The sequence below is a fragment of the Pholis gunnellus genome, assembly GCF_910591455.1.
Source record: "Pholis gunnellus genome assembly, chromosome: 21".
Classification (NCBI taxonomy): Eukaryota; Metazoa; Chordata; class Actinopteri; order Perciformes; family Pholidae; genus Pholis; species Pholis gunnellus.
The window spans coordinates 12,286,159-12,310,638 of record NC_136548.1 but is presented as its reverse complement, the minus strand read 5'-3'; the positions used below and the strand labels follow the sequence as shown (position 1 = coordinate 12,310,638).

At 43.6% G+C, this 24,480-nt stretch overlaps 1 protein-coding gene across 2 annotated transcripts; it reads right to left on the bottom strand.

Moving 5' to 3' along the window:
* Window positions 1–319: 319 nt before the first annotated feature.
* LOC306713370 (vinculin) lies at window positions 320–24,031 on the bottom strand. Of its 2 annotated transcripts, none has more exons than XM_079183038.1 (21): window positions 23,667–24,031; window positions 13,888–13,958; window positions 11,390–11,540; window positions 10,029–10,137; window positions 9,767–9,889; window positions 9,467–9,627; window positions 7,108–7,201; window positions 6,836–6,983; window positions 6,177–6,330; window positions 5,913–6,088; window positions 5,194–5,384; window positions 4,509–4,708; window positions 4,049–4,177; window positions 3,785–3,934; window positions 3,535–3,643; window positions 3,131–3,433; window positions 2,909–3,033; window positions 2,618–2,800; window positions 2,325–2,528; window positions 2,119–2,223; window positions 320–2,014 (listed from the first exon to the last, which is right to left on the bottom strand). In XM_079183038.1, the coding sequence occupies exons 1-21, from the start codon at window positions 23,832–23,834 to the stop codon at window positions 1,868–1,870; spliced, it is 3,201 nt and encodes a 1,066-aa protein (XP_079039164.1). In that variant the 5' UTR covers window positions 23,835–24,031; the 3' UTR covers window positions 320–1,867. The 2 variants fall into 2 exon arrangements, with proteins under 2 accessions (XP_079039164.1, XP_079039165.1); XM_079183039.1 differs by having other exon boundaries at window positions 7,108–7,198.
* Between the last annotated feature and the right edge of the window lie 449 nt (window positions 24,032–24,480).

Sequence of the window (24,480 nt, the reverse complement as noted above, 5' to 3'; positions counted from 1 at the left end):
GTCTAAAGATATACTGTCAATGCTACAATATCCAGGAAAAGGCAAAAATGAATGAATTCGTTGTAATTTGTAGCAGATTTCTGCTTGTAGATATTTTCACTTGCATAAAAAGCAGGTCTTGACATTCACACAACTGCTAACCCACGGGAACAAGATAAAAAAAAATTAAAAAAAGATAGAGACAAGATCTTTGATTTCTCAATAGGAGAAAAAGATTAATAATGGAACAATCAACGTCTAAAAAAAGCTTTCACTTCCTTACAATAAAGACACTGGTACACATATATGAGAAGAACATAAATCATAGAGCAAACACACCTCAAAGTGCTATAAAATGCTTTATTACAAAATTGTGAACAATGACTCAGCAAGAATATGTTTAGGCCCATTTAAACCCAACCAAGTTGCATAATTTTGATACCTTTTTTCAAAACAAACTTTCACGGGGTTTGCATAGAGCATAATTTGACTTGAAGTAAAAGTCATGAAGTGAAACTTTATAGAAGAATCATGTACAACAAGTGTTTTGAAGAAATCAACCCCATCATACCTTGTATAAATGATACAAAACATCTGTAAATGAGAATGTATCAATTGCAAATAGAGTTTCTTTCACAAGGCACATCAGTTGGTATTAGATACTTATAAAAAGACACATTCACACCAACGGTCTTCAGACATTTTTCAAGAATATCTACTACAGGAGCCACAGATAGTGGCCAGTTATGTTTAGTAGTGTGTTGAGACAAATGTGAAGATTTCACCAGCGGCAGCCGACACTGTGCTTCATATCTAAACTCTTGTCATTCCCTTGGCTACCTACGAGAAGTGTGCAATTCATATATCACAAACAAATGATTGTGCACAACAAGACAACATGAGACGTACGACTGTGAGAAGAAGAAAAAAAGAAAAACAGCAGACAAGGCAAGCGTCTCTATAGAAGGCTAAGCTTTGTTAGCTTAAGCTTGGGCTTGTGTAATTATTTTGGCAATAAGGCCTCATACCGTAGAAACAAGCCTGTTTCTTACATGTAATCTCGATGAAACATGGGAAACATTGAACTTATCCAGAAAGAGTTGTTTTATCTTAAGCTGCTGTTGGCAGAAATTTAAGTTATTCTTTTGAGTAACAAAATGATATTGCTGACCAAAGAAAGACAACTACACTTTCAAAGATTATGGTAGAATGTCTTTGGCAGAACTTTTAAGAAAATAAAGAATGCTACAATCGCATTACAATATGGAAAATAATTAACAGTGTTTCGCTTTCACTTGTGATCATACAGAATAGTGTAAACATGGCACAACACCACTGAATATGTTTTGTGTTTGCTAAGCGTCGGCCTATAAATGTACTTGCAACAACTCCTCAAGTTCATGTGCTTATCCTAGCAAAGACGAATGCAAGATCATAATACAATTATCAGTACAAAGATAGAAAAATGTCGCTTGAGAAAATCTAGTTATTTAAATTTAACTTAAGGTTTGTGTCTAGAAGAGGGCAAAAAAAAAAAAACTTGCATAATATGTAATCCAACCTCTATTTAAAAACATACAGTATATGTTCCTGCGATTTGTCGAAATAAGCGTTAAAACTAATTCTTTACACACTTTAGAAGAAAAAAAAAAAAAGACATCCCCAGTAAGAATCTAACCCATAACTCGCACCGACAGTCCCAATGTTTACATTCTACCAGAACAGCAACTGTTACAGACAGGATATGGGACTAAAAGAGAAGGTTCACCCGTACAAGTGTGACGGGTACTGATATCATAGCTCTGATAAAGTATCTATCTGTCCATTCAATGTCCTCCTGGACAGCTGGAGAGGACCAGCATCAAGCACAGGAACAGTGGCCCTTCTCTTACTGGTACCAGGGGGTCTTTCTGATCCAGTGCAGGGTGAAACCGGCATCTGTACGGATCTTAATGGAAGCTGCCTCAGCCTCCCTGACGGTCTCCTTCACAGACTGCATCAGGTTCTGAGCATTGTGCACCAACATCTCGGTGGCCTGCCGAAGAACAAATAAAGATACAGTGATGAGGACTGAAATTATCTGCTTTCAAAAGGCCGTTATAGGTAAACTAAGACACTCTTAATAAAGACCCCTCTCACCTGCTCTGACTCCTCTTCACTGATGTTGGTACGACCCAACATGGTGGCCTTGACTGTGGACAGGATTTTGAGCTGGGTGCTGATGGTAGGAATGCGCTCGCACACCTGAAACAGGGTCAGAAAGTCAGGCGAGGCCAAACAAAACAAAGAAAGCATAGCGAAAAAAATCCACTTCACAACCCTCCGATAAAGACGACGGAACTGACCTGGAGCAGGTTGGTCCGGATACGCTTGTCGGTGCACTGCTTGGCCACCTCCTTGGCCAGCCGGGTGACTTCATCAGAAGCCTTAGCGATGTCCTTGGCGCATTGGATGAGGGCGCGCTTGTTTCCGCCGCCTCCACGCACCAGACGGGACATCTCAGCCATGAGCAAGGCCATGCGTTTGGCAGCGCCAATGATGTCATTTCCCTGTGAAGGAACGACAGGAACATGATCAATCTGAAAGTGTAGGATTCCAGCGTAAAAGTCCATTAATCCGTTTACAAGTGTTCACGTACTTTACTGGACCATTTGCGGGCTTCATCGTGGAGCTGCCTGGCAGCTACCATCATGGGCTCGTTGACCATATCACCGGTCTGCTCGGGGAACTCCTCATCTTTCTCCTCTGGGGGAGGAGGCCTGGGGGGAGGAACCTCGCCCTCAGGAAGAGGAGGTTTGGGTGGTGCTGCCTCATCGTTAAGCTACAAGGACAAGTTAAAGTAATTATGGTTCGGCACTTAAAAAAATGAAACCAAATCAGCTTCAGATGGTTTGCCAAATTAAACGTTTGTGCTTATCCAAGGGCTTACACTAAGCTGCTCCAGTTCTGGAGGAGGTGGTGGGAAGTCTGGCTCTTGGGGCTGGAAGGCCTCCCTGACCTTTGCCACAGCACCAAGAATATTATAACCTGAGTCCAGAAAGCCTTTCTGCAGACCTGGCAAACGCAAAAGAAAACTCGCTAGTCAGCAGGTTCCACACAAACACACACACATAAGAAATCATCCTAAAACCGGTGATCAACATCAACTTACTTGGATCGTGGATATTTCCAGCCACCGCTTTAGCATCCATCACCATAGGAGAAATCGTCTGGCTCAGTTGATCAGACGCAGCCTTCACCATCTCCCTGAATTTAGGATCCTCGGAGTTCTCCACCTCTCGCTTCGCCACCAGGAGGATACGGTTGGCTCTGCGGGCGATGCTGGTGGCGCCGGCGACCAGCATCTGCGGCTGGTGGTTGGCCATGGCCAAACGGCACTTTTCCAGGTCCTTCTTGATGGCGTCTTCTGAGGCATCCAGCAAGGACTTGGTATCGATGGCCTCGTCCACCAAACCTGAACATCCGTAACATGTTAATACAGGGAATCACACAATGAGGTACGACATACGGATGACCTGCAATCAGGGGATTTACAGCATCTTGATGGCACATCACCTGTCATTTTCTCCACATTGTCAATCCACTGATTCTTCATGGTTTCAAAATGTTCGTATGCAGCTTGATTGCCCGGGTTTCTCAGCAGAATGCGAGCAGCAGATACCACCTACAAAACATTCCCAGCCGTTAATTGTCAGTCCAACGACAACCGCTATAGACTTGGCTCGTGGAGCGAGAAACACGTATGCCTTGTAACGCCGTGATGGAGAGTGGTGGAGACAGATATAAACAGTAAACTGTTACATACTTGAGGTGTCAAGTCTCTCGTTGACTTGACGGCAGCCTGGATTCCCTCCACCGTGCTTTTGTTGGCAGTGCCCACAGCAGCAGCCTTCTCTGCCGTGGTGCCAAGCTTATTGGCGTGGTTCTGAAAGTTGGCAGCCCGTTCATCAAAGACCTACACATGATCAAATAAAACAATTATCCGAAAAGGGTCGTTGTAAAATAACGCAACACCATGTCCATAAACATAACAGCACTGCAGGAGGAGCAGAGTGACTGCACCGCTGACCTCATCTCTGTTGGGGGAGTCCACGGGCGCGGTGGCAGCCACTGCCAGTAACTTGATGGGGGTGGTGGTGTCACTGAAGATGTCTGACACCTCTTGAGTCATCGCCTCTTGCATCTTCCCTTTTAGGTCCTGCGGGGAAGACAAACAGACGTTACAACCGCACTCTCGGTGGCTCGCTGAGATTACGTGTTACAAATAATTAAAAAAAAATGTCCAAATAAATAGCTGATGTTGTAGATTACAAAAATACAACTTCGTAATGAGCTTCAATACCCTCTGAAGTAAGTGAGCCTTGTATGAAAGCACAGTATTGAGGTTTTACTTTAATTTTTGCTACTTGTACTTTCTTCCACCACTAGTGCCCAGCAGAGGGGGTTGTTTCTCCGTCTCTGTGTATAAATCCTGATCTATCACAGTGAGGCTACAGGTCTGAATGACTGTTGAGTGGGAGCCGTCTTACTTTCAAAGCCTCCTGGAGCTGCTGAGCAACAGCTCGTGCCTGAGGGGACTCCCCTTCACCGCGGGCGGCCAGGTCGGCCAGCTGGGCCATGAGCTGCTCCACCTGCTCACACTTACCCAGCAGCTCCTGCCTGTACGGCCCTGGCAGAGCGTTGGCCAGCCTGCGGCCCTCAGCCACCAGCCCGCGGATGGCTGCCTGGCCTAAACACACACACACACACACACACACAGACAAACATATTAACATAGAGATTCACAAAAAACAACATTTTCCTTGTACTGCTAATTAACATTCTGTGGATACTACTGAATTTGGCCACTTCCTGCAAATAGCTGCCTATTGAATGCTGGGTAGTTTGGGTATTTCACTGCTTGTATCAATGCTAAGAGGAAAAAGAAGACCATGGCTGCTTCTGTAATATTTCTCCTTATATGCAAGCGTTGCTTCATTCATAATGTGAGAACCAAGCAATCTTAGAGCAGCCAGCCTACAGCTTCATTGTAAACATACAAGACGATGTTCAGGTTTGAGAGGAGAGGACAATGTTGTATTGTGGAATGTCGACGACAGTAGAGAGCGACATGCACAAGTGTCTGGTCTGCTCTTTAACCACCGGGGTAGTGGAAGGAATGTGAGAGAAAGATAGAGAGATGAGGAAGTTGGGGAGGATGGGAGCCCGACTCACCCACACCGCTGTCATCCATGGTGGGATTTTCGATCCAGCGCTGCGCTTGCTCAATCTTTCCTTCCAAGTGAACAGCCGCCTTTGCAGGCCTGCTGTTGGCCACAGCTTTGTTGGTCTTGGACTGCAGGTTCTGCAGAGATGTTGCGATCTGTTTAGCCAAAGCTCTGGCTTCAGGAGTGTCACCTTTACCCCTATAAGGAATTAAAAACAGCAAAAAAGGGTCTTAGGCGGTGCTTTATCATAAAGATATGGCTGAAATGAGGCCTGTAAATGGCCAGCTACAGTTAGAGAGCAAATAGTTATCAATCAGTTTGACAAAGAGTGCTTTCACCCTGCCATTTTAGTCCAAATCGGGTTAATATGCAGTCAACTAAAAAAAAAACTAAAATAAATATTCCAGTCCACTTCTAAAAGTGGAATGTCAAACTGTAGTAATAAATCTGTCCTCCCACAGGAAGAATAGAACATTCTTATGAGGAAAACAGAAGAGATAAAATACCTCACTGATCTGTGGGTAAAGAATCACTTCCAACCCCCCAACACTGAACGCTCAAATTGTCCTGTATATGTAAAAACAATACTTGATCTAAAGCATCTGAACAACTGGAATTAAGCAGAACGCCGGAGTTAGAAAGAAGGGTTCAAAAAAACGTTAGATCCGACTTTAGAAAACAAACTCAGCATAAAATGATGCATATTTCCAGCAGTCAGGAACTTACTGTCTTCTGAGATCAGACAGTTTGGCAGTCATGGCAGCGATCTCTCCAATAGAGCGCAAGATGTCATCCCTTTCTTTCGGGTCCTCACACATGTCTGCGATCTTTTTGGCCTCCATAAGCAGGGCTTTGATGTTCTCGTCTCCCTCCGGCCCGCCGTTAGGGTCAGCCAGCCAGTTCTGCAGGGGCAGGAGACACCATCAAAGACTTCCATTTTCCAGGTTTCAATCCATGTTTCGTAGGGCAAACTTAGGGTTAATGACTCACCTGTGCAGCGTCGATCCTTTTGGCGATAGCCTGCTTGGAGTTAGTCATGGCCTCCAGCTTGCGAGCAGCATTTTCCACCTTGCCAGTTAGCACGTCGAGCCCCTGGGAAACCTGCTGCGCCTTCTGCATGGCGGCCGGCGACGCCCCGTGACCTCTGGGGTGGACAGAGAAAAACATATGGATACCATGAACTGCAGCCTTTAATAAAAGACCACACTTCTTTGTTTATTCAAATGCTTAAGCCTTATGGTCCCCCTGTTTAGGAATAACATTTCCTAACCTAATGCCTCTATTACCAGACAAGGCTCATAGCCACGACTCAGTTTTCAGCAGAGAAACTCAGCCAGGGGTTAAAGTAGATTATGGATTAATACCAGACAGCTGCGTTTAATCAAGCATGACTCAGGGTCCCTGGTGACAATCACATGTCATATCAGAAGGATATCACTTCCACTCTTACACACTATAATCCCCTCTCATAATCCCTTTAAGGGTGGGAAATGAAACTACTGTGTAAAAAGAGCATTTATCAATACAAATATAAAGTTTTTGATAAGGGATTCATACGGTAACAGGACATGACGGAGAATGAAATAGTTTCTCGCCATAGTTGTGACACAGACACTCAAAGCAATGTGTTTTTATGGTGTATAGTGTACCTGGCCCTCATCTCAGACACCTGGTCAGTCATCTGGCCCAGGGTCTTGGCCGTGCCCAGGATATCTCTGCGCTCCTTCCCGGCACACAGTTCACCAACCTTCCCAGCTTCATCAAGGATCTGGCGGATGGCGTGCTCGCCTGCATCCCCTAGAAGCGCAACACAAAGTCAGACGCGTCAATAACGTCACCAGATACAGCTAGATTATCAGCCTTAGCACATAATTAGTGGCAGAATGAATAGTTTAAGGAAAAGGGCATGGCGGTTTGTTACCTGGTTGAGCGTTTGGATCCCTCAGCCAGTTCTTAGCCTGAGCGAGCTTTGAGTCGATAAGCCCCAGAGCCCTCTTCATGGCCTCTGTGTCCTTTGGGTTTGAAACACAGAATACATGAATATCTTAAAAAGGGAATCAATGCAACCAAAGAAAACTTTTAAAAAAAAGGAGTTGATCAATGCCCTTAGTCATCCCATGTATACACGCTCTCTCTATAAATCACGAGTTGATTATTAGACACTGGAATCTCATTTGAATTCCCACTCAATATTCCTGTAAATAGTATGGTCTGTGTGAATGAGGTTAACATGTGTTGTAATATAATAACATTAGAAATAAACCGGAGTGTATTTCTGCTCATTCACAGTTTTTCCTTAAGTTAAATGATGGTGAAAAAAGGTCCAGTGCTATCGTCATTAGTTTGATCAAACCCGACTGTTTAGTTATTCCAGTAAAAGAAACACACAGTAGAGTCCATGTGCTGCATCGCGAGCATCCGTCAGGCACAACCACGCAGCACATGCTGTTTCCATATTTCCTTCACTTAGTCAATAATGAGCGTGTCATGTTATAAAAGCCAAACGACTTTCCATTGTATCTCAATCAGAGCGGATGGAAATACAACAATCTGTCCAGCAGCGGCTGACATCGACAATGAGTCCACTCATTGCCGAAGTCTGCAAAACAAAGCGGAGTCCTGTAGGACACGGCGCAGCGGATGAATGAGTGAGCTCATTTTTTTAAATGGTACAACAATAGAAATTCAGAAAAATCACACATTACTATCCTTCATAACGCAGCGTGTGTCTTCAAAGAGTTTCGGAGCAAATTAAGCAGACTAAGAACACACCTCTGCTGCTTGTTTTTAAAAAAAATGTTCATCACAAAATATGTCTGAGCCCTCACAATAATCTCTTTGTTCAAATAAAAAGAAAACAATAAGCACGTTTGTTTGAATAACTGGAAGTGTGGAGTAACGCAGCAGAACAAGGGTGGGAAAAAACAGGAAGTATCAAGGTGTGACGTGATGTCACCAGAGTTGCGGGGGTGTATTAGTTCACTGTTCAAACTTGTGCAGCTGCTCCTCTGTGTGTAAACACATGTGTATACGAGTGAAAAAGTAAAGTGAAAGACTCCTAAACGCAAACACACATTCATTACAGCCTATAGTCAAACAGAGAATAGTATTAGGCTACTTCAAAAACGCTCAAGGTGTGGTTCATTGCATTAGTAATCCTAAATATGTAAAGTGAGGGTGTTCATGAAAATCTGATTTGTGAGCAAACAATATCTCAGTTTTTCTATGTGCTCTCCTCCTAATGCTGTTAAACGCAAGTACGGATCAGGAAAAAATGCTGAGAGAGTTCTCATTAATGACACCCCAATCAATACAGGATGAGTAAGGTCAATCAATAATCAGACAGGTTGAGGACATGCATACAGGGAGGTTTAATTGACACGGGAGGAGGACACGCAGATGTTGACACAATGGCATGTCATGAAGCAAAAACCAAATCCAAAAAGAGGGGGGAGAGGAGAATACTGCATAGATCAACATTTCAGCTATTCAACCTGCTTAGCACTTCTTCAGAAAACAACATTCCATTAGCAGTCCGATGAAATCAAGCTGCTAATTTACTCAATCAATATGTGGTCAACAGTTTAACCGGACTACTGATGAGCACACAATGGCACCACAAAGCACAAGACGGCACACACATCTGTCAGACATGCTGCTGCGAGAGAGGTAAGGCTTACCTTCTACAGGGGGTGAAGGGAGAAAGAAACGGTCAAAAGAAAGGAAGAACCACATAAATACACATGTTGAACTGGACATACCAACTGAGAGCAACAGAAGAAAAAAAAAAAGTGTCAACAAGGAGGAAAGTGGCACAGTAGAGAGCCATTTTGGAGAGCGTTGGGGACACGAAAGAAGCAGAACGTGCAGAGCAGAGAAACGTGAAAAGAGCCAAAAAGATTAACCGGCTACATAGAGAAAGTTAAAGCATCACTACTTTAATTAATCAACCTTGAAATAACGTCATCCTGATGAAACAAAGTGCAAGAAATACACCAAATGAGAAGAACATCACTTTATATTCTTTCCAGTCTGCAGCCTCGTGCCAAAGGCATTCTGGGAGTGTGTGAGAACACAGTGGGGAAGTAGACAAAACTAAATCTTTGCTCCCGTTAGGATCCATAAAGAATGCACTAAAACAAAAGTTAAACACTCTGAGCAGCTCAAAGAGCAAAGCGGTCTCTTGTTCCTCGCATGTATTTATAATAACAGTGTGCGCATGTGACTTTGATGGTCATAGACAGTCAAAAGGTGAGAGCTTGCAAGTTATTTTTGCGTACCTTGTTGGCCCAGGCATCCTCGTCCCACGACGTCAGCTGCAGCACTCTGATGATCTCGTTTATCTCGGCGCTCATCTTCTCAAAAGTGAAGTTACGGTTCTTCAAGGACTCCTCCACGCCCTGGCTGCCAGATGTCTTGGTTGTCACAAAGATTTTGATACCTGAAATATAAAAACACCAACTCACCGTGAACGAGACAATAGTTCAACTGATGAATACCGCACTAGAACACATGGTGTGGGCCAGTGTATTTGCTTCATATAAAAATTAAAACGCAACTTGTAGGAATTGTGTGAATACCTGAGATGAGGATGGGCAGCAGCTCTTTGACTGTGTTCATGGAGTTGACCAACATCACACGGTGCTCCTGATGGGTCAGCTCCTGCTGTCGCTCATCGATCATCTTCGCCATCTTTGTCATGCCTGAGCACAGGCGACAAAAAGCAGAGGTGGAAAGGAACTAAGTGCATTTACTCAAGTAGCATACACAATGGAATTATTTTTACATTCAAAAGCTTCCATTGAGGAATTTGAATGGTTGAGAAAAAGATCCAAGACTGACCTGGTCCCAGGTTCTTAGTGTACGTGATCAAGTCCTCCATAGACTCCACCACCTCTGCCACCGTCAGGTACTCCAGGATGCCTTTGCACACACGGATTATTTTGCGGACCTACAACAATGACGAGATAAAACAAAGTTGCATTCCCAAATGAAAGTGATTATGCAAACCCCCCCCCCCATCCCCCTCTTCCCATTCACTCTAATGACACTCTGATAATGCTGCCTACTGACATTCCAGCCTCTTTGTGCTGCTTCAGTCCAGCTCTATGTGGACGGCTGGAGTCACCACTCCACTATACAGGGCCGTCCGTGAGCTGCATTGGAAAACATGATGGCACCGCTGACTGATGACTCCTGCTGACGGGCTGCAACACAGCGCTGGGACGCCTGATGTCTGCTCCCAGAGAGCTGATATGCAGCTTTTTTATTTGACTCCCCATCCCTGAGAGGATAAGCGGGATGGGCCTGCTGGATGATACTCCTGCCCGGTTCAAGATTTAGGGAAGTGTGCAAGAAATATAGAGATCCACAGACGTGTGCGGTATATTTATCTACCTCTCTGTCTTCTTTATAAGCCTTACAGCACCCAAGGGGTATGCAGGAATGGATACTGTCCTTATACCAGAAGAGCCTGTAACAGCAGGCTTCTGTCACACTCAAGTGTCCATTAAAGAGACACTTAAAGCCCCTTTCAGCTCAGCTTCTGCTCAATGAAAATCAATGGTACAGCTTTTGACACAGTTACAAGCTATATTAGCCATCTACTGTTCATTTCTCAACTCCATTTGCCAGACATACAGTGTCTGCCGCTTCTTTTTGCATGGCTGGGTTTTGTATTTTACTCTAGCAGACTTGTTTAGCACATATTTGGCTTCCTTGGAGGTGTAGCAGACTTTCATGCAGGAGTTTTAATTCATGGCGTGACATTTGTGTATCTAGTCGTACTGTTGTTATCAGCTTATCACAAAACTCTGCTTCCTGGTTCCGGTTTTTATAAGCAGCCAAGCACAGAAGAACTTGTTATACTGAGGAAAGTCAAAGCCCCAATGCTTTAGAACGCGCTGGGAGGACTCAAGAGGACAAGAGGCAGAGAAATCAATTCTCCTCCACCGTCAGATGTCTTACTAAACCCATGATTAAATTCACATATGTTTCTGAAGCTGCTGAAGCAAAACCACATCCTACAAAATGTAGGACATCACTACATGGATGAGGTGTGGTGCAATACGCTAAACCGCTAAAAACAGATGATATCAGGCAGTGTCACCTGATTGATATTTTCTTTCCTTTAACAAAATCTGCATTCTTTGTTAAGCAAACAGATTTCTTCTGGTTGAATGAATGAAAGAGTGAACGAATACCTCGGCCTCGTCAAAAGTCAGGAGCAGGTCTGAGGTCCCAGAGAGGATGCCCCGAGAGCCATCGATGAGGTAATCCCGAGCAGGAACAGAGTATGGATCGGCTTTCAGCATGGAGGCAGCTTGCACCAGTTTAGTGCACGCAGTCTCCACTCTGTGGAAAGCACAAGACGCTAGATTTTAATACCTGCTAATAATAATAAAAAAAGAAATGCTCAAAACAAGTCATGCTGATGATACGAAGCCCTTCAGAAGCCAGATGGACTTTACGCATTGAAACAGCAAAAACAGATGGAAGCTTTGGGATTCAGCTCGCCGTAACGTACACCGACTGCTGTCCAAGCAGGATTCTGTTTCACTCCTTCTTATATGCTTTCCATGACATTTTAACCAAATACTAATGTGAGAGCTGTCGGAGTCTAACTCACAGATGAAATACTTCTAATGTCTTCCACACAGGGGTTCAATTGGAAATTAGGGAAGGGGCAGTCCTTCGTACACTTTCCACATACATCTAATTCATTTAAATGAATTTAGGGAATCAAATTATTTTAACCCGATTAGATTTGACTGTTACAAAAATATATTTCCGCTCAAAAGTGATTGTCGTGAACTGAAGAATGCTCTCCTAACACTATGGTCAGTAGCTTCCTTCCTGTGTGTGTGTGTGTGTGTGTGTGTGTGTGTGTGTGTGTGTGTGTGTGTGTGTGTGTGTGTGTGTGTGTGTGTGTGTGTGTGTGTGTGTGTGTGTATACTTGTTAGATATCTGAAGCAAACTTTGTTCTTTATCAAAACAAATATGTATACACAGACGAAGAAATGTCTCCTACAGCTTTCTAGTACTTTAAGTCATTTTTAGAGGATTTATTTTGGGAATTATTGAAGCATTCTTTTCACAGAGTAAACTGTATGTGTTGTCAAGCTTAATGAATTGAGCTTGAAGATTCATTCTTGAACTTGGAAATGTTGGTCATTTTCAGCTGGATGAGTCCATAAGTGAATGGACAGGACTATTTATTTTTCAGGGAGTTCCTGAGTGAGTGGGTTACAGGAAGCAAGTTGTGGGCTGGTTTTAAAATTAAGCACACATCTAAATGTTTTAATGGTTGAGGGACTAAGGATAGAGAGCGTCACATGATGTGCAGATTGTAAGACCCTTTGTTTTTGAGCTTTATAAACATAACTGACTTACATTTGACTTCTGCAGCATGAGTATCTATACCTCGTGACAGAAAGGTTACGTTTGTTCTCACAGGATGTGATTTGGATCTCAGGAGGCGGAGCTCTAGCTGGCTTCGGCCCAATTTAACCCCCGTTTCCACAAAAATGTATTTGATTGATTGTTGCCTCCTGGGTGCGATGCACTCAGTGAACCCCAGAGCAGGAAAAAAAAAAAACCTGCAGGCTCAGCCCTTTGATTCAGCGTCATACATGCCCGCTGCATTGTATCATAACAGCCATATTGCACATAGAAACAGGCAACAAGCCAAGGGCCGATGCATGTTGTAGTTTCCACAGTATATACTGCTCTTACTCTCTTACCAACAGGGCCACATTTTGCCTCAGTAACAAGAGATCATTTTTGCTATTTTCCACATTTTGAGGCACTTAGAGGGGCCAAGCAAGAGGAGCTCAGGTTCCATTCTTCTGCAAGTAGCAAGTCTCCTGCAGGATAAAGGCTAACGTATGTGCATGACATCAAGGCTGACGTGTGTGTGTGAGTGTGTGAGTGTGAGTGTGAATGTGAGTGTGAGTGTGAGTGTGTCTTTGCAGGGCCAGCCAACGGTGTCCTTCAGCGTGCACTAGCGAGATACAGCCATGCATTAGCCGGACCCCGGCAGACACTATATTTAGTAAAGGAGATGCATTCCAGCACATGTGCTGATGGATGACGACAGGGTGACGATCTGACTTTGAGGCGCCAAATGTGTTGAGCCTGACGACCTGCGCCTGCCAATGTGTTTCATCCCTGACCTTTGGGGGGGGGCTCCCAGGTCCTGGCACTCCCTATCTCGACTGTAGCCTCCCATGTAAGAATCGATGAAAGACTGTGATACGGACAGACAGCTGCTGAGCACAAATTAATGATTTAGCTGATGCACATGTCTGCTTTTCTACCTCAATATGTAAATGTTTTCGTGTGTGTTTCATGTTTTAACATTAACCAGAAGCAGCAGCAGCAGCAGCAGCCTGTGGCTCTCATTTATGAGGGCATGTATGAGTGTGCGGCCCTTCTCCTTTAGGGCAGAGGAACTCCTCCCTAGGCAGAAAAGTATTTCTGTTACACCAGGGCACAATTCTGAGGCACTTAACATGCCGTGTCTGACCTTTACTTGGACAAACCAGCCATTACTGCAACAGAGAACGAGAGAAAGAGAGCCAGAGAGAGGCCAGTGGGTTCCAGGTACTGTAGAGAGACAACTGTTTCATACAAATGCATTTTTGGAGAGGTTGTTGCTGTATGAAACTGAATGTCTGCAAAGAAGTCCTTCTGTGCTTACTTGATAAAAGCTGGTGGCATGTCCCTTTTCATGATCTGGTCCTCTGTGGTTTGTACAGTATCTTTCCCCACCTGGAGAACACAGAGTAAAGAAAATCAATCAACTATGACACAACAGACATTTCCAAAAAAAGACAAGAGATGACATTTGGCACAAAACGAACATTTCATAATTCACGCCAACAAATTACAAATAAACACGAGTTAATGCCAACATATTTTCTACAGCAGGTGCTCAATTTGAGTTATCCGGTAAGTTTCTAACTGACTTCACCCACTTGGAAATCGCTCTTTTTGTTTCATCTTTTTCAGGGTCACAGGAGCCCGAGTCTGTCCCAGCATGCACTGGGCAAAAGGTCAAAGATACCCTGTGCAGGTCATTGGTCCATTACAGTATCAAAACAGATGCTGTCCAGAGTCATGGGAGAGGAGGACACTGTTTTGATTTGATTGCAGGACACTGTGATCACACGCTGCATATTGTGGCTTAATGTGCAACCAAGACATGCCTTGTTCAGTTGACGGCACTAATAGTATTGAATACTATTAATTAGACTGTTGACTGAGAACGTTCTATTCAAGTCAGGCCTTTCATAGTGTCTAACGTTTGTTCGTCAAATGGCATTTCTTTGGTTGGCTCATCAGAGCATTGTCTGCCAACAATACTGATGAAAGATGTAGGGAGTTACTGTAAAGTGTCGCCACAGGAAATCCTCTTTTCTGGTTGGCTGGTCATTGTCAGATATTCAACAGTGAAACAGCCGCTCTACATTGGTGCACAGGGATAAACTCACATTTGCTCTTGTGACTAAAAGTCAATCATTGGTCGAAAGGCACAGCTTTCGGTGAGTGGCCATGGTATAAGAGTGATAATGCACTCTGTGGTGTAGCAGCATAGAAACACATAGGGGAACTTCTTTGCCCCCCATCTCATCTATTGTCTTCTCATATTGAGGCCAATTATGACAAACTACTGGCTTATAGCCAAACAATAGCATAATAAAAGAAGTCATGCTTTAACGTCTCACTTTCTTTTTAATGGTAAGACATGTTCTTCCTTAAAAAGGTGGAAAAGGTGGCATCAAGGGTGGTGAAACTGTCTCCAGACAGGAAACTCCACCACCACCACCACCCCAGCCTCCACCCTGATGACTAGTTCATCACTCATAAGAATCAACACCTAAAGCTCTAGCAGTAAGTTACAGAGTTGGAACAGTTGCGCTACACATCGATTGCGTATCATGTGCATGAGTAAAAACCACAACTCCCCCCCCCCCCCCCCCCCCGGGACTTTTGTCTTTAATCATGCGATTTTCTAGAATGATGTCCAGCTACTCTTCCAGTGAACAATTATTTCAACAAGGCAGCTGGTGGGTGTGTGGGGGGGGGGGGGGCGCCAGGCCTCGGCACAGTTATAATGTGTAAAGCAGCTGAACGTCGCCTCTCCCTCAAATGCCAAAATGACTCACCTTCCCCCACCATGACCTCAGCTCTGTAGGGAGACGCAACTCACCCCCGTCGAGCTGCCATGGATGAGCGAGAACACGCGTTCATGCCAGGGCACGACTCACACTGACCGGGTAGACGTTAAAGATTTTCTTTAATGGTTTAATTATTTATTATATAAGATAAGATAAGCGGGACTAATAATATGACCACATGAGCGATTACATCCCCGTCACACACATCATTAGCAATATATAACATTTCCAACACGTTTCCTTTCTCTGAACTTTGCTGACAAAACAAGCAATTTTTCTGGGCTCCGGGAATCGTTAATGGCACCGTTTTGGCATGATTTAAAGATATTTCAAGGACTAAATAATGAATTGATTATTCAAAATAGGCCTTCTGGAAACTATAAAAAAAGTTAGCTATGGTCCTGGTGCTTTGTAGAGCGTTCCCGGAGAGCAAATCAACGTGTCCGGCAGTAGCAGAGTCCTTCCAGATGGTTGACGTGGAGTCTGCAATGGAGCAGCATCTCTTCACTCTCAGAGTCACTCAGGGGTTATAAATTAGGGTCAAAGGTTGTGCCAAACTAAAACCGGAGCTTAGCAGAGGCTGTCCACCTCAGAGCAAAGCGACAGCGTACATATGCCACGCTGACCTTCCACCAACGAGTCGCACTGAACAAACGCCAACCACAACAACTAAAGCGGTGCAGCAGGGCTACAGACCAGGGATAGAGGCCACTGACAGAGTAGTTGACATGACTGATGGGGGGATACCACAAAGATCTCACACCCTCGCCAACACCAGAGAACATCTAATCTTCTTAAAGAAAGTAAAAACGCACTCCTGACTTGTGACTTCTAATATAAAAGCCAACAGTGTTGCCATTTTCTTTGGTTCCATTTGGAGCTGCAAAACGCCTGTACTTTGTGGTAATACTTTGTCTGTTTGTAGGCAGTATCTTGGTGCATATATTCTTAAGGACAGTAAAGTAAATCCCATCTCATCCCTTGTAAAGCGTCATCATATTCATGTGATGTATGACGACGTAAACATTTACACACCAGCAAAAACACACTAACCTGAAATCAAAATTACAAAACAACTGACTTTATTTGCACTTAAACAGCTACTTGATTAGTTTATCGACAGTAAAATCAACTGATGACAGTTTTGATGATTAGTTAAACATGGAAGTCATAGTAAACATGTACTGGTTATAGCATGTTACATGCATGGTTTTCTACATGTTTTTTATTGAAATACCTCTAGGGATTTTTTATTTTTGGATCTTTGGACTTCAGTAGCTTATAAAATTGTCATATCATCCACATTTTATTTATGAAATGACTTGATAAATATCTTCTTGCAGCCATAAAATAATAGCATTCTGACGTTGGAGGGCACTTTTTCCAAAGTACTGAAAAACCTGTTTGATAAATCATGAGTAATCTCACAACAGAATATCAGTGAGATTTATATGAGATTAAGTCAAGTTTAGACATGACCTAAACTGAACACAAGAGAGACGACAGACTACGCCATAGGCCAACAATGTGGAGGCCACAAGCTAAGCGCACGCTGCATTTAACGAGTGCCGAGTCATATTCTCTCCCGAAGCACCGTGCGAGTTGAGGCTCTTGGTAGTGTACGCAACAGGTCGTCGCCGTCTTCCTTTCCCCCCCCCTCCACACGGAGCCTCTTCCTTCTGTCTGAAGTTCAAAAACAGCCGGCAGCCAAACAATCTGCTGCAGGAATAGAACAGTGACCCGTGTTTAGAACCGGTGTTGTCAAGCAGTTCATGTTGCCCGACCTATTTCATTACGTTAAGCCTCTGTCCAAATGTTGGATGTTCTTATGACCTGACCATGCTTGTCATTACCGACACTTATTGCACATGTCAGAAGGTAGTGAAAATGTCCATCTCTATGTTTGACACTTGATAGTGAAGACAGGAAACACAAGGGAGGGAGAGGAAAAGATGACGGGAGGCCGTCCAGTTTACATCTCATTCTTAATCAGAGGCCGAACCACAACACAAATATCTTGCTCCCTGAATAGATTCTATCAACCACTTTAAGGAAGGGCAGCTGTTCACTTCCACCTTCTTTTTTTAAAAACGTTTCACTGATTCAGTGTCATCTTCTTCCCAAGCTGTCACATGCCACGCTACCGGGTGACGGTCTCATTTACCATTCGTGTCTGGAGAGGAAACACTGACGCTCCTTTTTTTTTTTTTTTAAACCCTCCAAGAGCGCTGCGTGGAAAACCCTGTGTTGTGAAGTAGCTCGATAAAGTGGCTGCTCTTTTAGCACAGACTCGGCTTTGTTGACAGCAGCCCATCGCTCTGCCGGGAGAAGAAAGGCCACTCTTGAAAGCCTCAAGGCTGCCAAGAACACAGCCCGCCTTTCACATGCTGGGTAGTTTCAGCACAATGCCGCGTTAGTCATGGCGACCGCAAAAGATCTACGCTGGCAGAATTCTGTCAAGCGTGGTCCCCGCTGCCCTTAGCAATGCCCTGCAAATAAACCGCGTGAGGTTTTGTTCCTCAAAAGTGCAACTCTTGATTCCCCACTCGAAGTGACCTTGGTACTGCAATCTGATGAGACACGCTCACGCACATTGATGGCGCAGCATTCCATTAGGCGCTCCTGATCGATAGTCTCGGAAAACAAGCAAGTGCTGCGTTCTGCGGTATCAAATAACTTATGACAACGACGACTCGGAGGGGCAGCGAAGAGGTCGCACTGAGGGGTCAGCGCCTTTATCGTGCATCTGTCAAGGGGTGTCCAACATGGTTTATTAATTTGGTTCAGGAAGTAGCTAGACACGGGGCGTCCGAGGCGATGAAAGACACAAATCAAATGGTCTGCTTGGCCGTGGCCCTGCAGAGCAAGAGAGAATAAATATCACAACTACCCGTCTCCTGTTACAGGAGCTTAGCAGCTCGTACAGCGTTACTGGGGAGCGGCACTCGTCTGCGTGGATCCTTCTCTTAAAAAGAAGAGTGAGTCACTGCGAGTCACACATAAGCTGCCAATTTTTCCAACGGGACAAAGACTGATAAAAGAACAGAGATAACGAAAGATTATTTTTACTGCATAGGCAGAGGGTCGGGGAGGAAGAGGCATCCGGTCAGGTGATTCGACGGACCCGGACCTTATTTGAACAAGGTGATTTAAATCTTTCAGTGCATTCTGGAATCACCACTTTGTCTTTGAAATATCGAAAACATCATTCAAACGTGGGACACAAATGTTAACGGCTTGATCGACAGGGAAAGTTCACAGCCCATACGTGCATTTATTGTGTCGTTTGTGTGCATGAATTACAATAAGTGTGTCATATTGCGAATGATGAATTTTTAACCTCATGAAAATACTTCTTGCACGTTATCTGTACTCTCAAACATCGCAAGATGCAGCTGCATGGCATGGAAGTCACGTCAAGCATTGGATAAAGGTTTGACGACTTTATAAAATACTAAATATTTAAGGATAAGGCTAGATGGTTTGCTTTCATCGTTCAAACTTCATGTTGGAAAAAGTGACCACCCTACTGCATTGCATCCGTTGTCATGGTCAGGGTTTCCCTGAGTGGGGCCGACGACAGCTGCCGGGTCTTCCTGACTCGGCTTCCTGCATTTCCCTCATCAAATCATCCTCCGTGTTCTTCTATTCTGACTAATTTTCCTCTGGCTGATGAAAGACTGCAGGTGAAGTGTGATTCCATGACACAGCAATGCGTTTGTTTTTTTGTGAGGACTAGATTATCTCTCGTCGGTGCGGTCTACGCAAACATTACAGACCCCTGTCGTCCTTGCGTTGTTGCCAAGATGACGGAATCAACCGGTGAGCAGGAGGCAATGATTTCCCATGAGACATTGCAGGAAGCTGGTAGAGCCAGGTAATAGGAATTGTTTTCTTTGGAATGCCTTTAAGCACTTCAGCTAATGAACACATTTGTTTCCCATCTGTAAAGGATTAAAGAGGAACTACTGTTCAAGGCCTCATCAAATACTGATCTAACCATAGTTAAGTATTTAAAAAGCTTTTCCGGTAGTTTCTGCTGTAATCCTCTCAAGGTTGAGAAGAGAAGTAAAAGGACTCCATATGTGTTGCTGACATATTCTGCACGAGTGAAATATTACAAGTGAGGCCATCTTTAAGTATTAGGAGCATCTCTACGAGTCTCTACAAACAGGAAGACCAACACTCACTACTTTATCCGTTCCAGGCTACGGTTCCAGGACCCGACATCACGGGAATTCTTTTCTTTATCCCACCCACGGCTATAAAAAAGGAGCTATAAATATAATGAAGTACACCAGGACAGCAATAAAAAAAAAACAGCCTGTATAGTCAACCCAAAAGAAAGACTGCTGACACAGAGATGCATGTTGTTCTTCCACTTACCCCAGTAGGATAACACAATCACTTAGTATACAATACAAGCATGTGTCTGTTTAGCTGGGAGGTTCTCAGCAATATAGATCATTTAACATAATAACGTAATTTTACTGAGAATGTTTTAGATGTAATGGTTTCATTATGACAACACATCTTGAACTTCATACTTAAAACCCCACGATGATGAATGATTAGCCACCAGATTTGGATGAATTTAAAGGGCAAACACTGGATTTGGTTCTTTCAATGCAGCTCAGCCGGTTGAGCTCATCTACCAAGTTAGATATTTCTCTTACGTCATCGTTGCACAAGTCATTTTCTGCAATAACCACAAGTCTTGGGTTATTGAACAAGGATTGAACACAACGTCTCTCGCAATACTCTTTAACAATGTTCACTCCAGTTAGCCACATCGTGCTAGTGAAGACATTCACCAACTTCAAGCTGCATTATGGGTCAAAGACAAAGATGAAGCCGACATGAACAGTCATGTGAACACAGGGTTTTTTTCTCAGGGGGAGGCTTTTTAATTGATAATCTCATTCGATATTTCCTCTAAGTTGTTCATTCAAAAGGATCAGCTCAACCCCCTTCTGAGCAGGGATGCATGCCTGCTCGCTGGGAATTCTTCACATTCCTCACATTCATCATTAATTGAGGTCTGGCTCATTGTCTCAATAGATGCTGAGCTCCAGCGAAGGGTCTCGGTTCGACCGGACGTGTTTGACTCCCGACGGTTTGTGGTCATGCGACCAATTTAAATACTAGGTTCCGTTTACGAAGGGGCTAAACTGTTATCTCCATGCATGTGGAATAACAAGATTAGGCCCTTTCAATTGAATAATTTAAAAAGGTCGACACATTTGTCGCAGTGAGTGCACCAGATCTCCTCAGACAAGCGTTCCAGAGCATCCTAAAAGCTCATCTTCCTTTTCCGGGGCGACGGAAAGTAACCTGATGCAACCATTAGAACATGTCATCTGTAACCCTTTCCCTTCCAAGGATGCTGCTTTCCCCTTCATGTCACTTGAACCGAGTCAAGATAATGACAACAAAAAGACTTGTGTCGGCTAAATGGCGACACCGAGATGGAGGAAAGGTTAAGACAAAACACGACTGCTTCCAGAGAATATTAAATAGTCATCAGCTACAAAGATCAATAGCCACACAGCGCGTTTTCAGCTTTGCAGCGTATGACTCACAGGCCTGGTGGGAAAGAAACCAAAAGAAATTACATCTGATCCTTAACTTCAATTATATCATAACACTGTCCATGTTGTAGTGTTGCTACAGCAACTGGAAATAATTACAGGCCTTTCCATTCATTCGTGCCACTTTTGGAAACATCTGATCACAATTCAGAACGTCCACAAAGCCTGGATCATTTCACCCCAAGAGAGTTGAGGTTGCACAGGACTTCTTCATGTGTCGGGAAACGCTGAATTCACCTTATTTACAATATAATGTTTCTACATTTAAAGCAATATTAATTCTTTTTTTTTGCAACTCAGGACAGATGAACTTTTAAAAGTATCATCTTCTAATGTACTAGCTAACATTTGCCTATTTATACATTTACCAGACACCAAGCAACGTTAGCATATATTTTGAGTCAAGTCTAATGTTCACTCTCCTTTCAGGTCCTTTTCTGCAGCTCTTTAGCTGTTAGATGTTGTGCTTTCTTCCCTGGATAGTTGCTGGTACAGGCCAGATAGCACAAACCAAGAATCTGAGTTTTTCTGCTAAAAAACACTAAACAGCTGGCTGCTGATGCTGGAAAGTGTACATACTCTAAATGTAAAAAATAGCTAAAAGAGGCTAAAATACTTGGTTGGAGAGTTGGCAGTTAATTCTGTGTGGGTTCATCATTGCAAGCAATACCTTTGTCGATACTTTTTTAACTTTTTTTGGACATTTGTTTTAAACATTTAATGTTTTTAACTATTGTAATGTTTTAATTGTTTTTAACTATGTTTTACTTTGCTCACTTTACTTTGCTTCACACATTATTATAACTCTTTTGTAGTACATTCATCTTGAATGACACTTTACCAAACCTGTTACATTTTACATGCAGATCTCTTTACTATTAGTAGTTGCATCCAATTACAAAACCATGAATGAATTATTACCATCAGCTCAAGTAAAAGGTTCTATATGCAAACACAATTGGTTATGACCGTGTTTATGAACTATTATCCACGGCATTAATGCAATATGATTAGAAAGGGCCTTCTGTCAACATATGATGTCAAACATAAACATTACACACCGTCTAAAGCCCCTCAGAGGAATGAAGCCTTGTGGGTGTAAACGTATAAATAATGCACACAATGGGGCACAGGCCTATCATTTGAGAGGGGGTATAGAGGAATAACAAAAAGGCATAGAATGAAGTCAACTAGCTGGAAATGGTTGTGGATCATAAAACCTTCTAAATAAACTGCAGGTTAATAGTAGGCAATCCCTCTGTACAGAGAATGACTTTGCTGACAGGAAACGCCAGAGCAATTGTCCAAATGTAATCGCCAAACAACTGCAGGGCTGACGGAGAGAACACACAGGAACCAAGTCTGCCTTAATTCAGCCTCTATCCCTTCTTTTCTTTAAAAGCCGCCATATCTGACAGACCCCATACCTCCCTGCTTCCCTCGGAAGAAACGTATCGTCATTTCCTTATTTCCTTATTTGTAGTCGTGATGACTGCGATGTGGCTCTGAGGAACACCGCCGTGGTTAGGTCATTCTTGGTTCTAAATATAATTGAAACCACAGCTGCATCTGGGGCACGTAATTGAATGTTTTTTTTTTTTAAAGGCAGCCTGGAAATGCATAACTAATAGCTCCAAAGACATTTTAACTAAACATAATGGGCACCAACGAGATACGATAATGCATGAGCACTTGTTGCCATAGTGCACCAAGAGTGAGTCAAAATTATAGGTGCTATATGTCGACCAAGGATGGTATATGTTTAGCTCAGTTTGTTGCCAGGTTCTCTCAGAATTCGGTTATTTTTTAAGTATACTCTGTGTTAGACTAATCAGACTATTTAATGCTGGTGAGTCAACTACAGAAAAGAGAAAAAAACATTATGACAGCTGAGCATTTCTGTCTTTACAGCAGACCTTCAGTTTCCACTTCTCTCTACAAAACGCATCAAAATGTATGACCCATCTCAATATTAAGGCGTCACAACAACTATGAATATACTGCATGCGACCACAGTAAATACAGCACAGATTCCTTGTCAGGTCACACAATCTGATGGGTCACAGAATGCAGCATAACACCGGATGCACCTGCAAAATAACAGTTTTTGACACATACTTGTGCCGCCCTGGTGGAGGCTTGATAGTGCTATTTATATCTATTTTGTCATAGAAGCAGAACATTGATATTTATGACATGCATCTGCAGCAGCGTAGCGTTAGTCTATACAGATCTGTTTGGAAGTTTTGTTTGCAAATAACACGCAGTGCAATTAACACCTACTAAGTGCTTTAGTGAACTGAGGTTCCTGAAGTCAACACTTTCGTATTTTGAAGTCCAGTCATACTCTTATTCACAGACATATTCAATGATAACCAGTGTAGCTGATCTTGATATAAATGACACATGAACCCCTGCAGCCTGTTCCAGTACCTGCAGCAGTGCCTACGTCAAGACATGGCAGTCAGCTACAGAGGAGGCAGGGCATATTTTTCAAGGGGAAAAAGGGCGTCACTGCCCCTTTGCCCCGAGTCAAACAACTTCAACAAACTTTCATAGGCATGCATACACGTTTTCTCTCTGCTATCATAAAAAAAAGGCAGAGCTAGGAGTGTGTGGGACAAAGAGCGGCAGGTATAGCCTCGTAAACCCGCAGAGTTTTACGCAGACGCTACCAGATTACATTGATTTTACAAAAAGTTACTCACACGAACAAGGTTGCTGACGGCCGCCTGCACGGCCGCCACCGGCGCCGTCAGATCTGGAATAGCTTTTCCGTCAACTTCACCTTCTTCGTGCATGATCACCAGATGGGAGATCTGTTGAGCCACCGGCTCCAGGATACTTTCTATCGTCTTCGTGTGAAACACCGGCATGGTGACAACTTTATAGCGCTATCTAAGAGAAAATTAAGTTAACCTCCTACCACCTACGGTAGCTTTAATCCCAAACTCCCGCTACACAAGTCCAAATACTCCCGATAGTTTTCTTTTTTTGTTGTTGTCCCAGGGCAGTTTCAACCCTGCGGTATGAAGACTACAACTACTCCCGTGAAACCGACAACGTGAAAAACTCCCAGGCAGAGAGCAACCTAAACGTCAACCACAGCTTTCTGCCCTCTGGCCAATCAGCGCGCGAGAAGGCAACTTCCTGGGCGTGTGATTGGTCGGTCGCGGTGCCGCTCTGGATTGGCACCTCCCACTCCCACACGGGCGAGTTTGCTTGAGATCCGAGGTGCTCCCTAAATTACGTAATGGATTCTCATGCCCTAAAAAGGGAAATATGTGTCTACTGTTTGTGAGGAGTAGAATTCCAGCCCGCTGTAAATTTACTAGCCAGACAAGCTCTGGCTTTGAGCACTTCCAGCACAGACATTGGAGCTGAGATAGGATTGCAGACCTCATGGAAAACAACCAGGACAGAACAGGATATTCCCAATAAACTACAAACGGAACCATACTAAGTAAAACCATAAAAGCGGATAATGAAATGTTTATTCAGGGATAGTATTATCATCACAGA